The sequence below is a fragment of the Cynocephalus volans genome, chromosome 10 (assembly GCF_027409185.1).
Source record: "Cynocephalus volans isolate mCynVol1 chromosome 10, mCynVol1.pri, whole genome shotgun sequence".
NCBI lineage: Eukaryota > Metazoa > Chordata > Mammalia > Dermoptera > Cynocephalidae > Cynocephalus > Cynocephalus volans.
This window is the reverse complement of record NC_084469.1, coordinates 23855457-23874090: the sequence shown is the minus strand read 5'-3', so window position 1 is coordinate 23874090 and position 18634 is coordinate 23855457. Positions and strand designations below refer to the sequence as shown.

At 34.3% G+C, this 18634-nt stretch overlaps 1 protein-coding gene across 2 annotated transcripts in view; it reads left to right on the top strand.

Moving 5' to 3' along the window:
- The window catches only part of RHOT1 (ras homolog family member T1), a 60298-nt gene extending 42522 nt beyond the window's left edge, over positions 1-17776 (top strand). Inside the window, exons 17-21 of one of the 2 annotated variants that reach the window (XM_063109350.1) lie at positions 1003-1122; positions 2303-2505; positions 5332-5454; positions 15213-15356; positions 16694-17776. In XM_063109350.1, the coding sequence (XP_062965420.1) occupies positions 1003-1122; positions 2303-2505; positions 5332-5454; positions 15213-15356; positions 16694-16811 (708 nt within the window). In that variant the 3' untranslated portion in view covers positions 16812-17776. The remainder of the gene's footprint in view (positions 1-1002; positions 1123-2302; positions 2506-5331; positions 5455-15212; positions 15357-16693) is intronic. The other variant, XM_063109351.1, reaches the window with a different exon arrangement.
- The last annotated feature ends 858 nt before the right edge of the window (positions 17777-18634 follow it).

Genomic DNA, 18634 nt, shown 5'->3' with positions numbered 1-18634 from the left:
GGGCAAGTGGCCTATTCTCCGAGTCTGAGTGTCTTATTAAGTTAGCTAAATGAGAAAGAAGCTCCTAACAAATAATAGGTACTATAAAAAGGTCATTTCTTTCCTTTTCTTTTTGGAAATAGTTTATTTGGCCAGATGATCACATTGAATTTTATACATATTTTACTTTTTATGACAAAAATTTGTCAGTTTCTTATTAAACCTTGTTTATCTCCCATTCTTCTCCTATAAGTATAATTCTACATATTTGGTACTCAGTAAATACTGTTGACTTGTTAATTTTTCTGTTTTCTTTCTTATTCTTACACTATTCTTTGAAAATTCTTACCTTTTATGTCTCTGACTATGCTGCTATACTAGTGTTTTATTTGGGATATATTGAGTCATTTCTGACTCTACACTTCCCTTTCATCTTCTCAACAATGATGCATTCTTTTATATAACTTAGTACTGAATATTACTGTTGTTGAATCATTATCCTATCATAGATGGGATATTTCTTTAAGAGATTTTATAATAAACATTGAAAAGAGTAGGCAGTGAAGTAGAATAAAATGACCTTAGTATAAAGAATCATCTGCTTTGTGTTTTTGACTAGTGGGGAGAAAAGGTGGTGTGGTAGAAAGAAAATAGACTTGGGAATCATATCTGAGTTCAGATTTTGGTCTGATGACTTCTTTGATGTGTTATCTTTTACAGCTGACTTAATCATTCTACCCTGTCTCATTACCTGTAGAATGTAGACAACGCATGTAAAGGGTCTGCCCAGCACACATTTAGTCACTCATTTCTGTAGAATCTTAATCACCATTTTTAATCCACAAAATCCAAAGACACTCATTTTTCTATACTTTCTACTTTTAAAAATGGTCTGAAACATTATGCTTAACTAGTACTTTCTTATTAGGAAGTCTAGTTGAGCAAGTAATAAAATATCATGACTTTAACTATACACCAATATTATGATACTTACATTTCTCATTATCTTTTTCCTTTTACAAGTTGCATGATATCTCAGAATCGGAATTTCTAACTGAGGCGGAGATCATTTGTGATGTTGTGTGCCTGGTATATGATGTCAGTAATCCCAAATCCTTTGAATACTGTGCCAGGATTTTTAAGGTTTGCTGCTCTTATGGTCTATGACTGAATATAACTTTATATGGAGTTTTAATGGTATTACAGTGTGGTGTTTCCTAACCAGAAAAATGCAACAAAATCATTTATGGAGCTATTTAAAAATACATATATCTTTACCCTATCCCTAAAGGTTCTGGTTTGTTCTAAAGTGGTAGTGTCCCAGACATGTGTATTTTAAAAAAAATTTTTCCACATGTGACTCTGATGAGCATTCATGGTTAAGAACTTCTGCATTAATGAAAGGTCTTCCTGGCTGTTAGGAATGCATACGTATTATATATTGCCAATTACATCAAGAATAACAGCCAGAGCAAGGGGATAAACCAGAGGCTTGGAAAGTTTATAAGTCACTTTGAGATTATCAACAAGATTCAATAGAAGTAAAAAGCTATATGTACAAAGGTATTTATTCTAGCACTGTTTTTAATAGCAAAAATGCTGGGAATGATCAAGATGTCTAACAATAGGAGGATGGTTTACCAAATTAAGATAAAATAACGTAGTGGAATATTAAGCAACCGTTAAAAACAATAGTTTTGAATTCTGAAGAACATGAAAGATATAGCATTATGGGGCCGGCCCGTGGCTCACTCAGGAGAGTGCGGTGCTGATAACACCAAGGCCCCGGGTTCAGATCCCATATACGGATGGCCGGTTCGCTCACTAGCTGAGTGTGGTGCTGACAACACCAAGTCAAGGGTTAAGATCCCCTTACCGGTCATCTTTAAAAAAAAAAAAAAGATATAGCATTATATTTTTAAATGGTTATGTCCAGCATGACTACCACTATATAAACATGTATATAAATGCATATGCTCAAGGACTAGAGGTCATATGAAAATAGTCTCCTTTAGGATAGAAGAATTCAGGTGGCTTTCTTTTTATTTCAAAATGTTTGTGTCTTTTTAATTTAAAAAACATATTTTAAAAATGGTACTGAATCTAAAGAATCAGTATAGGTCTGGTTTGTTACCAGCATTAGAGAAGTGGCTTGGTCTTATTTTTATGTGAGACTGACCTAGATCAGTCTTTGCATCTTGGTTTATTTTCTCTCCCTGAAATTATTGTTATTTTGCCTATCCAGAGAAAATTTTTAGTTCACATTTAATTAAATAGTAATTTTTGAACTTATCAGATTTTTGTTTCATTTTTTATTCTATAGCAACACTTTATGGACAGCAGAATACCCTGCTTGATTATTGCTGCAAAGTCAGACCTGCATGAAGTTAAACAAGAATACAGTATTTCACCGACTGATTTCTGCAGGAAACACAAAATGCCTCCACCACAAGCCTTCACTTGCAGTACTGCTGATGCACCCAGTAAGGATATCTTTGTTAAATTGACAACAATGGCCATGTACCCGTAAGTACTTGTTCTGTCTTCACTTTCATGTTGCATGGTTCATAATAACATTGCATGCCATTATTAGCCATGGGGGTGGGGGGGGGGCAGGAATCTCTGTCATACAGAAGTTGCTCAGCAACAGAAAGAAAAATGAGAAGGTACAAATTTGAGTTAATGCAACTTTGGTTTGGGTATCATAATAAAATGATGTAAACGGTGTTTCCGACAATATTTTTGAGCAGGCTGTAACTATCTCAATAGGATAGTACAATAAAACATAACCCCCTACCTAGCATAAAAAACATCTTAACTGCAATAAAACGGAGTTGGCATCCTGTTGTTTTATGCTTATAAGGCATTTCCATATGAACGAGAAGTTCATTTTTATATTTTTCTGTTGATTAATTGACCTTGGGTATGTGAAATATTCTAAAATCTTTTATGAATTTATGTTGAAATTATGGTTATGTTTGAGTTCAGGATATAATGTCTTTTTTAAGTGCTGTAAAAAGTAGTTATAATTGGAATTTCCACTATATAAATGTTTTGCATTAAAACGTTATGAGCCACAAATTTCATGTACATTTATTGTATATCTACACATGCATATGCACAAGCACATAACTGTTGTCATCTTCATAGTTTACTAACTGCCTTAAAATTGCATGGATCTTAGTGGCATTTTCCTCAAGTAATGTGTTCGCTTATGTTTTGTAACAAAGTAGTTTTTCAGGCAGTGCGTTTCTCAGGACTTCACTCTATAGCTTATTCTATTTATTATTAGTTTAGTCCCTAAAGTATTTTTCTTCTTATGAAAACTACAGTATAAAATAGAGTAGTAATTAAATGTTGCTATAAACCAAGACTGAGGTTTTTCACAAATGTGTTAATTTGTATAGATTTTTAAAATCAGAGTTCAGTTTACTGTTATTCCATAAACTAATACTTTAAAATAGTGCAGCAAACCCTTGAATATCTATTTGTATTGGAAGACAAGTCATTCCTATTACTATCAGATAAGCAAAACCTTATTTATGTTTTACCTTTGCTTTAAAACTCTCGTGTATGTTATCTACAGAGAGGATCATTACAGAGACAGACTCACCCGAGCCATGGGCAACACTGATAGAATAGAGAATTTGAGAAAAATCTGGGTCTTTCTAAAAACTGCTTTGTAAGTTACTTTTTCTTTATGACTTATGTTGGATTTTGTTGACATTTTCTTATAGGATGACCAAGTCTCCTTTCTTGCCATAATTTACATTTAGTAATTATCTAGAAACGCACTGCTTGGTCGGGCTTACAGCCTAACTGTGTATTATGATGTCTTGTTTACTATGTAAATGTACTTTTTTAATCTTGTAAATAACTGCAACTGTGTTTTTAAATCTACATCTTTAAAACATTTTACTGCAATTCTTTGTGTGTGTGTGTGCGCGCGCGCGTGTGCGTGTGTATGTATATATATGATAAATGTACATACATGGATATTTGTTTATATGGTTAATTCCAAACTACTTCTCATGAAGCATCTCCCTGTTGCTAAGCATACTTTGCATCTCTCCTTTTTGGTGGGTGGAGCCTTGTGTATGTTGAAGAGTCAGATTCAGTTTATAAAATAACAGATGGATTCCAGTATGACAGCTGGCAGTGACTTGGTAGCATTGATATGCTCATCACCACAAGTCAAGTTTTAAAAAGAAATGTCTTGAACCTATAAAAGTTTTTTAAAAATTAATTTTTGTTTTTCTTCATGTTGGAAATTAGGCGTTATTGGGATGCTGCTAATCTCCACAACCATGCCACCGTATGCTATGGTCTCATCAGATCTCACAAGCTAAGCCAAGTCAGATTGGGCCAGTCCTTTGACTGGGAAGCCTCTAAAAATATTCAGGTGTTACAGGAAGTGATGGCATTGATTCGTCAGGTGGCGCTCTTCTGAGTGGGTTCTGCGCCAGTACCTCTTCATGGGTGGTGTGATGGCTTTGTATGTCTGAGTGGCTCTGACCACTGAACAGTTATTGGAGATCCCTACTTTGGTAGTTAGGACTGAGGTGAAATGGGTTGCCCTATGTGCCTACACCAACTAGTGTAACTCCACTCAACCAGAAAGGAGTCAGAAAGCTTTCCTAAATTTCATATCTGATTTCAATTAGATCCATTGTTGATTTTGACATCCTTACCCAGAGATTTATACTATCATACTTAGCTGTTGTGTTTTGGTAGCAGATGAAATTAACCTTATATTTGTTCACGTGGAAATTTATGAAGCACTTTGATTTCCTTTGGGAGCCAGGGTGCTTGATGAATTAAAGACGATGTTGTTCATATCTTCTCAGGGTTGAATATACTCGTCTTTTGACTCTTGTGTATTTGTCACTCTTCTCCTTCCTGGTTTTCAGGCATGTGTGTATGCTGCGGGAGGAGGAGGAGGAGGGAATGGTTATTTAAGTGCTAGCAAACCTTGTCCTTTTGGTGGGTGCTATGGCTTACTCAGTTTTTCTTTTTATTAATTTAGATGAGGGTGCCATCTATTGCTGTGCATATTTATTCCACTAAAAGTCATGTAATAATAATTCTCCAAAAAAAAAAAAGCAAAGCAAAAGTGTAGCCAATTCTTCCTAGATTTTCTACAGCAAGGGAGGAGGAAGCTATTACTATTTATTATGTTTTTGGTAAATGTGGAATTCTGCACAACTTTAGCATGCCCCACACTGTCCTTTTCCTTTCTACAAAGAGTGTTGCTTATGCCTAAACCTTTTTTTTTTTTAAGTTGGCACACCCTGACTTGTGCCATATTTGTAAGTAAGAACTCAACTCCTGTCCTTCTGTGTGTTTTCGCAGCCATGCCCGGTTACGCTGTATGTGCACCTGCAACAGGTGTACATTTTGCATCTGTCAGAACTTCCTCAACTCAGACTTGCTGCAATCTGTAAAGAACAAAATCTTCACTGCAGTTCTTAACAGGTTCTTAACTTTATTTACTGGATACCAGGCATTCTGTTAAAATACCAAAGAAAAAAGTGGATAACTCTTTATTATACAGATACTCACCACAAAGACAACAAGCTGACTGATGCCCAACTAACTTCCACTAAAATTCTCACTGTGATGACAGTTTTTAGCCTTGGGAGCATCCTTAATAATCTTTTAAAATTAATAGGTATATTTAGAGGACTATAAAATGAGATTTTGAATTTTTTTCATTAAGTTAAAGAATCTTTCATATTAGAAGATAATATGTGTCAGGAGATTAAAATCTTTTGGCTGTGAGTTGTAGAAATAGCTTGGGACTTTTGTAGTAAGGAAAAGACATGTTTATTCCAAATAAAAGATATTATGTTATACTGTGCTCAGTTTATATGCAAATAATATGTCTTATTAAAACAGTATTTGGGGTTTGAAAAAAATTCTCTGTTCTTGAAACTATTTATAAATACAATCTACTTTTAAGTACTGGGATGTTTATTTGAAAGTACATGGTTCTGGAAATGAGGATAATAACCAACTTTAAGAACTCAAAGAAAGATGGAAATGAAAAAGATATGTAGTACTGGTTTTTGAGGTCTTAATAACTGAGCCAGATATGAAGTATTTCTATAAAGTAATATGCTTTTAAAAAAGAAAGAGATAAAAAAGATGTATACATGCCCTCAAAGCAATGAACGTGAAAGGTTATATTCTTATTCTGATCATGCCACCTTTGTTCAAATCAGATTTACATTTTTTGAGCATGTAAGATCCTATGTAATAATTTGTATCTGTCAAATTTGTATATGTCTAAGGATGAATAAGGTTTTTGAAAATCATTTAAATGTCATTGGGAACTGGGCTTGATTAGGATGGATAATCAAGCTAAATAATAGATTTTGGTTAGAAATGGGTCAGTTATTTGGTTCACCATTGGACCACTTACTGAGTGCTAGACTCCCAACTGTATCAAATGATCATAGTTTGTGTTTACCAGCAATATAGTAAATGTGTCTATGAAACAGTGAGACAATTTCTTATGTGAGTCAGAAACTGACTTTGAAGGCATTCTAAAAGAGTTTCAGTGACGTTTTGAGCACTAGCAGCTCTGGAATAAGGATGCAGCCATCGCAGGTGACTGCTTTGAAGGGATCACCACACTCATTTGGTGGTAAAGTTCTACTTCTATCCTTTGAGTAACATCTTAAAGTAGTAACCCAGACAGCTTCTCTCATGACAACTGACTGAGAAAATACAAGGCTAGTTCAAACCAAACAACGTTCAGGAGCTCCAGTATTGGGATCTTAGAGTTGGAAGAGATTCTAGAGTTCATCTGGCCTAGCCTCCTGTTAGAATGCCTTCCCAAGCCTTCCTGAGAGAGTGCTGTTTATCTGATGATGGCTTTCCTCATTGAAGAGGGTTTTTGCTTTTGGTTTTATTTTTTTAAACTAAAATGTTTTCCCTATAACTTTCTCTCCTCTAGTTTTAGTTCTGCCCTTTAGAACAACATACGACTATTCTACTCCCTCTTCAACATAGCCATCCTTCAGACATTTGAAGACGGCCATCATGTCTCCCCTAATTTTCTCTTCTCCAGGTAGAACATCCCCATTTCTTTCAGCCTTTTCCTAAATTAGATGGTTTAGTGACCTCATCATTCCTGGTTACCCTCATCTGAAAGCCCCTTAGGTTTTCAGGGTGTCTCATAAAAGGTGCTTCTGAGAATGGATAACAGTGCTCCAGATGTGGTCTGACTAGTCCAGAAGAGTTGGGCAGTCATGTTCCACAGTTAGGACAGCACCTGTCTAGTGCATGAATTAACTTTTTAGCAGCCCCATCCCACTGTTGATGTATGTTATCTTGGGGTTAATTGAAATCAGATTTTTTTCATATAAAGTGCAGTTAAGGCATATGTCCCCTTCTCTCTAATTGTGTATTTGACATTTTTAGTTAACTCTTTGAATCTAAGTGCAGATACATATGTATCTCTATTAAATGTCATATTCTTTTTGATCCATTTGTTCTAGCTCAGTCATTTCAAACATTATTTCTGTCATTTGTCCCATTATATATCTCTTTCAGCATTGTGTTATTTGCAAATTTGGTAGATATGTTTTATCTTTCAATTTAAAAAGATAACTGACAAAAAATAATGTTGACTACCCAGAGGTTGGAGAGAGTGCTAAAACAAGCAAGCCCTATGGTACTCCACTAGAAAACTCTTCTTCCCAGTGACAGGTTCAAAATTCTTGGGGAAGGATTTTTGGTCAATTAAAAATATATTAGTATCCAGCCCACATTTTATCTTCTTGTTTAGAGATTTCATGAAGGTTTTTTCTGAAATCAGTATGTAATTTCCACCACATTCCTCTGATCTACCAATGTAACTTTATTGAAGTAGGAAGTACCATCTACTTGGTGTCTTATTCTTGGTGGACTCGTCTCAGCTCCCAGTAATTGCTGATCACAAACCATTTATTTTATTATCTATTCTAGAAGCTCTTGATTGTCCATAATTGCAGGCTGATTTATTGTCTGCATCTTTGGTGACAATTTTATTTTATTGGTGTCAATTTTAGGTGGGTTTAGTCAGTTTCCAAATGAAGTAGGCTGGATGTGTATTAAATAGATGCACTTGCTCGTAGTAAATTACTCTGTACAGCAATTCTCAAAGAGAAATCAGTGCATTTTGTCATATCTATTTATAAACTGGAAGTAGTTTAATGGTAATGTCAGCACTCGTCACTGACATCTGGTAATCAAGAATGGAAAGAATGAAAAAGATGAGTAGGGAAACCAGTGTACCATTCAAAGAACTCCTTTTTTATTCTTGTTAGTATCCCAATCACTTATTTAATAGAAGTATAGTGGAGTTTCGGGGTTCTATATTGAAGTTTCTTCTAGTTTCTGAAAGGCTATAGGTAGATAAGGTAGGTGGGTGGGAGCTAAAAACTCAGAGCCTAGGAGTCTGGGTGGATAACGTAAATGAATGAAAGTGGCCAAGTGAAGAAACGGAGAGGTGGGGACTGTGATGGTCCCTGTCTAGAGGCAGCCACCACTCAGCTGTGGCCATTTGTTGCTGTGCAAGCCTGACATTGCCAGGTTTTCTGATTCTGTTAAGAGACTGGAAATCAAGATATTTATTTTAATTTTATTTTATTTTATTTTTGGGGTTTCTGGCTGGTATGGGGATCCAAACCCTTGACCTTGGTGTTACAAGGCTGCGCTCTAACCAATTGAGCTAACCGGCCAGCCCTGGAAATCAAGATTTTTATGTGAAATTTACTGATATTTAAAGAATAGCAGTTAATTTAAAAAATTTAAAAGTATGTTACTAATCAGAGCAAAGTATGATTACAGGCCACCAGTTTGCAACCTCAGTCTTACGATATGGTCTAGAGTTGTGAAAGTGGAGGCCAAAAAAAAAAAAAAAGGATACCTAAGGAGTGAAAATGTCTCTGCTCCCACCCCCACCCTAACATTTTACTACTTTCCCATGGAAAATTTGAAAAAGTTATTGGGTGGTAGGGTGAAAATGGTGCTGCCTTTTCTTACTACTTCTCAGGTTTTGGCAGCCTTTGGTGGTTGGTCACTATTGGTTTGCCATGCTAGTCATACTTAATGTTACATAAGCAGAAAAAAGATTAACTAATTGAGTAAAAGTCATTTAAGAATTTTTCACTGTACTTCGTTCAGTAGAGAGAGTTCCCACTTAACACTAAGTCTTAAATCTGTGTTTTTAGAAATCAGAACTGATGTGCTTAGTGTTTGATTTAGAACTGTAAAAAGAGCAGTCCAAAGGTTTGTCATTTTTATTTAAGCAAAAACCTTCATTAAATGTCTGCAAAGAATTAAATTAGACAGTATTGGTACATACATGCTGGTCTCAAATTAGCACATTGTTTTAATGTGGTTGTAGAATTTTTCATCACTAAAATAGAAATTACTACCAGATATAATACATGTTTGGGGCCCCATTCTCCCACTACCCCACTCCCACTTTTCACCCCCACCTTGATTTATTCATTCAAAATATTTAAGTACCTGGTTTGAATTGGAACCTGCTGTGAGCTGGGGCAAAATTTGAAGATGAAGATATGATACCTGCCTTTAAGTACCTTTCTAAATGTTATGTTGCTAAAGTTTTTTTTTTTAAACTTTAGTTATATTTTCAGTGACATTGGTCTCTCATGCTAAAAAAGAAAGTGCTATAATCTGATCATGAGTTTAGGCAGTTTCAATAGGTTAATTTCTGAAACTGTTTTTTCTCTTTTACCAGGAAAAAGTAAGTCTTTTTTCTTGATCTTATTTACTGACACTGCATATTTTACGTAGAAAGTGCTAAGAAAAATTTTTTCTTTCCAACTTAACTGAGTGTACTTTAACATGTGAAGAGTAGTATTAAATTACAACACATCTATCTCATGTGTAACTTTGCTCTTTGGTAATTACGGTCTCACTCTTCAGATCTGGGTAGGTTTATGTTTTTCTTTAGAACAGTTTATGAATAACTGGAATGATTTGGATTTAAATACATTTGGAGGATGATTAATGTGGTCAGATGATTTGTAAATCATGTTACTTGGGAAAAACACCTTTTGGATATATTTTAATTTTTAAATACTTTTAAATCCAAAAGTGATAAAATGATTATGTAGGAATGAGCCTGATTGTTGGTTTGAACTATCCAGGATTTTTATTTATTAGGTATTTGTTGTTCTGACTTGAGAACACTCCTACTTTGCATGAGAACGTTACTGTATTGTAGTGTGCTATGAACTTTAATTTGTCCTTTCCTTTAGGTGTTCATTTCACTTATTTGTCTGTGCCACTTAGTCATTTTTTAATCTTCTTGATCTCTTTCCCACCTAGGTTTCTGTATATAGTCTTCCCACTTATCCTAACTTATAATTTAATCAAAATTATTTATTTTACAATTTATTATTTTGGTGTAATTTCCTTTGGTGCATATTTTGGTTTCAGGATTTCTTTCATTCCATTTGATTATTTGCATTAGCCTTATAAATTGTTTATGTTGCTTTAAGTTCAGTAGTAGCATTTTACTTTGGCAACCAAGTGCATAATTCATACTGAATATTTACAGAGACCCAAGGGTATGATGGACAGTCATCATACCCATTGTATTTTTCACCCTATTTTTAAAATGTATTTTTCTAATTGAATGTATGTGACATTTATTTTAAGCCACTCATTAGTGACTTACTTCATTTACCCATATTGCTTGAATAATCACCTGAGTTTCTCTTCTATGTATTTAAACTCATGTTACTTAAAATAGGAGCTCTCTTTTGGAGAAAGAATTTTACTATAATCAAACCAAAATGAACTGCTTTTTCACAGGATTGCCTTAAGAAAAGGATAGGTTTCTAGAAATCTTCAAGTTAGATGTCAGGAATCTAAGAAGTCTTAGGATATTATGTTATAATAAGATATTGTATCCAAGGAAGTCCTGTTTTAGTTTCTTATGAAATTTCTATGTTCCCTTGTATGAAGGTCTTTATAAGTCTGTTCTCTGAATTTATATACATAGTTATAAATTTAAAATTATACAAGAGTTTGTGTTATAGATTCTCATTAAGTAAGCTGCTGCTGCTGCTTATAATTTTTTAAATTTTTGCTATTTGGTTAGTATATTAAGGGACGTGATATGGTGGAGTTTACCTAGTCTGATCTTTAAGTATCACTAGTTAACATACAGATATTGGAGCATTATCTGTATATATTTGGATTCTTCTAAGACTTGATGAAGCATTTCTTGACATTGGTGCACACCTATGTCCTTTTCCAAAGTATGTTACTATTTAGGCATGCTCAGTTAACAGCTTGCTTATGATTTGTGCTGCAATTCATCTTTGCTAGACACTGTATATCAATTTCTTAACCTATTTTGAGAAATATCGTATTAAAATATTTCATGCCTACTAGTTCAATTAGGAGAATCATCATTATTAAAATTATTATTAGCAGTATGGCATTATTATTAGAAATAACTATAGTAAATATTTCACTAGGTAGAAACATTTAGAGAAATAAAACTAGTAAGACTCAGAAGACTTAAAAAAGTGGAATTTAAAACCAGAAAACTTGACAGTAGTTTTGGTGACCTCAGTACAGTTTTCAGCTTGAGATACATAATTGCAAATAGGAAAAAACTATATGATATTTCTGTGCCCTAGTAACATTAGGTACACATGCATTGCAGTTATGTAGGTTGTATCATCTTAAAAGTTCATGCCTGAGATACATATATGGTTAGAGTTGTGAAATTAGAAGACCATTCGTATTAGTGCATTTGTACAACTCTGAGTTGCATGAGGATACTTCAAAAAGTTTGAGGAAAAGTAGAATTAAAAGATAATACCAATCTTTCCATGAGCTTTTTGATGTACACTCATATTTGGAAAGGATAAAATGGTGAGATGAGAAGAATAAAAAATAGGAAATTCAAATTCATTTCTGGGAAATTTTGTGAGAAAACTGATAAAAGTGACTCTCTGGGTGGAGCTACTCTTAGCTTTGTGCATTTGAGGATATTTTACTGAGCGTTTCTTTCCCTCTGCATAATAGCCTTCCATTTAAGACAAGATTAATTGATATCTAGACCTTTCTGAATTCTTCCCCTTCCTCAAATTTTAATTTTTGCAGACTTTTAGGTCACTGCAATATAGTTTTTATGCCCCAGATATAAAATCATGTGACAGATTATAAAAAACAATTTCAACTGGAATATTAAAAATACTCTATTTAGGAATAGCTAAAATGGGCTGCCTGTGGCTCACTCGGGAGAGTGCGGTGCTGATAACACCAACGCCACGGGTTTGGATCCTATATAGGGATGGCCGGTTGCTCACTTGGGAGAGTGTGGTGCTGACAACACCAAGCCAAGGGTTAAGATCCCCTTACTGGTCATCTTTTTTTTTTTTTTAAAAAAAAAGGAATAAATAAAATGGATTTAATTCCCTTAAGCCCTTTAGAATTTGATATTTTATGTTTCTAAATATTACAATTGATGACATTTCCTTTATTTATTATTGGTTACATCCATTGAACTAGTAGTCTTTAGCTCATGTTTTTATATTCACCATAAGTTGCAGAATTAATTAAAAGCATTTTGTATCCCTTCTTTAAGGTATCCAGTACAAAGGTACACAAATTTTGGTCACCCTGTATATGCCTGTGTGACTCTTCTTACACAAACTCTTCTTCTTTTAGCTTTTCATTGGCTGAATTTTGAAGTATTTTCTTCTCTCTGCATTATTAGGTAGCAGCCTTAATGATATCCAAGTCCAAACATGTTGGTTGGCTTCCACACCTGTGTCAAGGACAGCTTGACAGCTAATTACATATGGGCCCTCAGCACTTCTACGCCAGAAAGCCAGAATCCCAGATGTGGGGAATTTTCCACATAAGAACGTGAAAACTCTGACAAGCTACAAATGATTAATTAGGGTTATACAGGTTTAGTATCCCTAATCTGAAAATCCAAAATCCAAAATTTTTGAGCACGAACATGGTACTGAAAATAAATGCTCATTGGAGCTTTTCAGATTTCAGATTTTCTTGTTAGAGATGCTGAACTCTAAGTATAATTCAAATATTCAAAAATCCAAACAAATCCCAAACCCAAAACATTTCTGATCCCCAGCATTTTGGAAAAGGTGTACTCAAACTGTATTCCAGCATTTATTCATAATCTCTTATGTTCTAAAAAGAGATACTGCTGAACTAAATGATCTTGTTCGACATAGAATAGGAAAATTCAGTGATGCTGATATATCACTAAGTAAAAAACAAACATTTATACACACACACATGCTCACACCCATATTTTTGACCCTGTAATATTTATTTCTGGGAAGTTTATCTTAAAGAAAATATACTAAATATAGAGAAAAATCTTGGGTAGGAAGATATCACTTTATTTGTAGTCACTCATAAATGGAGATCACTAGCAATAGGAGCATGGAATATAATGCAGCTATTTAAAATGTTTCCATAATCTATGAAAAAGTTTTTTAAAATATATAAAGTTAAATATCACACACAATACATGTAAAAAATACGTAAGAAAGGTCTAAAATGAAATACCCCAAGTTTTAATGAGTTGTCTTAGATGATACATATTGATTTTTTTTCTTCCTACTTTGTTTTCTATATAGTTTCTAAAGGTGTATATTACCTTTTTTATAGTCTAAAAGAAAGTGAACTTTAAGGAGAAAGTAAAACAGCGCAGTAAGATATTATGGCTTATTCTAAGATGATATTTTTTGAGTCATTTTGAAAGAATTATGCTTTTGAATTGTGGGAGAATTATTTCTGCTGGAGTTTAGAAATGAAGTAGGAAGCAGCTTTAAGAAACTACCTCTGCTGGGCCGGCCCGTGGCTCACTCGGGAGAGTGCGGTGCTGATAACACCAAGGCCACGGGTTTGGATCCCATATAGGGGTGGCCGGTTAGCTCACTGGCTGAGCGTGGTGCTGACAACAACAAGCCAAGGGTTAAGATCCCCTTACCGGTCACCTTTATATAGGATTAAAAAAAAAAAAAAAAACTACCTGTGCTTGAGACCTGAAATGACAAACATAAATTAGTTCTTGATACTTATGGAATACATTTCGATCACACTATACTTTTAGATCTTAACCATTTACATTTCCCATGTCTAAGAGTGTCTCAAAATACTATTGTACCATTGATGGAGCCATTGAAATATATTCTATAAGTTAAGAGTTGCCTTAATTTTAAACTAGCTGTATCTTGAATGTGTGTCTATATTGTTTCTTATACGTAGATATGTACATCTGTTTTGCCTATTGAAGGCTATACTCTAGCTTGGGGAAAATAATAGTAACTATCTTGAAATGCAAAAGAAAACTAAGCAATAAAGTCAGTCAGAATATATTATTTCACAAATGGTAATACTTTCTTAAAACACAAGGGGAGCTAGGTAAAACACATCTATATTTGAAGAATATTTATGAGAAATCATATAGACTGATTTTAGTGTGATTACAGCTAGCTTTAATCCTTTAATCCCTCTAATCCCTTTCTCCCTCTAAATTAAAAAATAAATGTAGAAAGAAACAAAAACAGAAACCTCCAGCAGTGAAGATAGATGATAATCCCAGGAAGACCAAAGCTGAAGCAAAAGCTCTAATGCACTGTTAGCCTATGTTCTCACTTTAAATTTTATACATCTCTATTGACAGTTGTAAACTTTGTTACTGTCATCAGAGGTTCAAGTTGGTCTATGAATTTGGGATGTTGGACTCAATTTTTCAGAGATGTATATTTATAGCTTTTGAGAGTCTGAAATTATAAGCATCTATAAACTTCATGACTAGTATTTGTTAACTTCATTTCAAATGAATACTTATGGTTACCACATGTTGTCAGGTACTGCTTAAGGTACTGGTGTCAAGGACTTCTTAGTGTTTCATATATACCAAGACCAGCCTCAGAGGGATATATAGAAAATGTATGTAACAGCTTTAGGTTTCCTTGTCTGGTGTGAATGTTTTAAAAGAGTACATATAGATAGAGTTTTTGTTGTTGTTTTTTAAGTTTGGCAATTTGCTATAGAATATGTTTATTTTAAATATAGAAAGCATGAGATGCATCATATAGGGTTGCAAGTCAATTTATTTATGGGATGTTTAATTGAGAGATGTTATTTTGAGTCCACTTCTTTTGTGAGCTCTACTGTGAACTGCAAACTGTGCATGTGTATAAAAGGTTAAGAGCCCGGGTAGCTGAGTGGGGTGCCATGCTGTTAGCAGACGACGAAGGCAGTATTACTCACCAGGTGCACGCTGTCAGCTCTGTAGAAGATTCCATCTTCATGGAGTCATCTCATGGTCCACTTTTTCTTGAAGCCAGGTAACATTTCCCAGACCCAATGGATTGGCCTTGTTGGAGTTTTTCCAACTGCAAAAACTGAAACCTAACCATTCTCTTCCCTAACTTTTTTTTTTTTTTAAATAAAACATTGCCTGTTGGAAGAACTAACTTGCAAGGTGGAATGAACCTGTGTTATCACTTTGCTTTATAATAAATAATTACTCGCGGAGTGATTTTTTCCCCCCCAAATAAAAACTAGTGAGGATGAGAAATTGGAGTGCTGTGTTGCTTTGCCATGGTGTTAAGCATGGATCACTCACTTGTATTGTAGACTTATGTTTCTAGGAATGTACAGATTGCATTTTGTGATAACTAATCTGATCATTCTGTGACTATTACTGAGGCAAAGTAGTTTTGTACAATTTGAATTCTTGGCTCTTAACTCTTTTGCATATGTCAGTGTCTTGGTCTTTTAATGACATCTGGCTTTTGCTTCAAATCTGTTTGTTAAATTTAGTTGTAAAATAACCTAAACTACACAGTTGCTCTAAGCTCTTAATTCTGTAAATTTTCTACATCACCTCAATTGTGTTCACTTAACTAAGACTTCAGTGACACTTGAATAAAAAGTTCCAACCTTTGCTTTAAAGCTTTATCTTCTTCATGGTAAGCTGTCATACTTGAGACTCTTGAGGGTGCTTAGCAATGTTATAACTGAGCATGGTCACAAACTCAGTTTGTGTGGTACAGGCTGTTCCTGTTCTTGTCATGCATACTATGGCTTCTTTTATGTCATTGCCTTTCAATCCATCATGTTACATTATGTCCTTTAGTTGGTACCATTATCACTGCCTGTCTGACTAACACCAGGGGTTTTTTCTCTTTAATTAGAAGTAACCAAATTAATGCAAACTGGTAAATCTTGTCCTCCCCCTTTGGGATTTTTTTTTGGTAAATTTTTATGGGGCTCAATGTTTCCAAAGTTGACTTTAATTATTGCTTATAGAAAAGTATTGTCACTTGTCACTTAACTGCTTACAAGGTAGCTTTTGGTTATTGGGGACAGGAGATTAAGTTGTGTGAACTTCATTTCCCATGTGAAGAAACTGTATACAATTTTAGATGTCTCCTCCTAAGTAGTGGCTAATTGCAAATATTTCTCTTTATTGATGTCCACATTATGTCATTTTTTTAAGATAATGATTATTTAAGCACTGTGTACATGGCTATATGATAAATGTTTTTGGTAAGCATTACTGTATGCAATTATCCTGACAAGTGTGCTAATACTTCCCTAAAAGTAGACTATTATATAACTGTTATAAGGTTTTCATACTAATCATGTTTTAAATATTAATTATATTTTCTGACCACAGGCATGTGACACAAGCTGACCTCAAGAGCTCCACGTTTTGGCTTCGAGCAAGTTTTGGTGCTACTGTTTTTGCTGTTCTGGGCTTTGCTATGTACAAAGCATTATTGAAACAGCGATGATTAAAAAAATACTGGCCCTACAAAAACAAATACTTTTATGTATATTCTGAATGCTTTAAATTCTGTTAGAAATATTGAGATATTTATACATGCAGAGTTACTTTATTAATATTTGTAATTCATGCATAAGAGTATTTTAATGATAGCTATAACTGCAGTATTGGCTAGCATATAGAAAGAAAACAGCTTAACAGCCAAACTAAAATGGCTAAATTTCAGAGGCCAAAAAGGGAATATTTTGTAAATAATGTACATATTCAGGCAAGATATGGTCTCCCAAACTGAGTTCTAGAAATAGTGTTTCTAGATGTTTCTACATGGTATTGTTAGTGCTCCGTGGCTCACTCTCCTGGGTTTAAGTCAGCCCAGAGATTGTATTTACTCATGGATCACTTATTTATTTCACATTTATTCAGAATGATCCTTTGGGTTCTATAAGTACACGAGGCACAATTTGGCATTTTCTCTCCATTTTTAAAAACACACGAGTCAGAGTCAGTTTACCAACACAATTTTCAGTCACTTCTAGTAGGCCAGCCTCGAAGCCATTGTGCAGTCTAGAAAATTGTACAGCTGAGTGTGCAGCTTTCCTTTAAGGAAGAAGTAAGGTAAAAGCAGTTAGAGGTGTTACCTATGTGATTATGTTGCTTTGTCTGTCAGTATGTTCAGTTTTATAGCCCTTTCAATCAAATGAGAAAAACAATTTGTATATTATCAATGTTTTTAGTTTAAATAAACAGTCACCCTTACTACTGTTAAATCTCCTCCCAAAGTGTGAATCATTCTATAATGGCTCTGTCTATTATAGTGTATTACAGTAGCTGCATGTGTCATGAAGTGTTTTATATCTGGCTAGGATAACCTAAAGGCAGCACTTTTTTAAATGATAAAATAAATCTAATGATTATACTCTCATTATAAACCTATTTTTTCCATCATTGACCTTTTCATGTATTTAAATAAATAACTGCTGTGTACTATGATCTTGAGTTTTTTGTCTTACAAAGTAAATATTTCTGTACAGAAGTGAGCGAAGTCCTCTGGTTTCTATCTTTCTTACATGGGAAATTATTTTTTATGTGAAAAGATAATACTCATTAAAAAGTCAAGTATGATTTATATATGTAAGAGGAAATATATTTAAAAGTTGTTGGGAAATCTGTCCTTAGAAAAGAACAATTGGGTTCCCATACACATACCTAATATGGTTTCTACTATGGTTTACATGTTTATTTTCTCATTTAACATGGTTTTTCCCCTTTGCTTTTCTGAGGGACATTTTCTTACAAGATTACACTTCTTGAGCAACTAGTAACAGTATAACTTAACTAGCTATAAGCTTGTAAAATAATATATGCCACATTTACTTGCATACTTCTCTGTCTCTCCCTCCCCCTCCCATTTTCAGTCTAAATTTGAGGAAAAGGAAAACTAAGCAAAAATCTGGTAACTCCTTATTTTTATTATTTTGAGAATTCTCCATTTACCAAATAAATTTGTCAGTTACACAGCTTTCAGTGACAATTCTTTCATTCCAAGTTCTTTTCTGTTTTGATTGAAATATTGTTTTAAATGAATATGCCTTATAGATTGTTGTGTTTGTGAGAAACAGGAAAGATGATAGTTTGACAAGAGGTAAAAAGTGGTGTGTTTATATGTTTAGATTTTCTTTCTTAATCTTTCCATCTGAAGCTTGGTGTCTTTGTTTCACAAGAAGGCAGACTGGCAGCTGCCCTACCTTGCACCTGCCCTACCTCCTACCTGCTCTAGGCATGCCCCTGGCTAAGCGTCCTTGCTCTCCCGTCAGTCGATCTAGGCGGGAT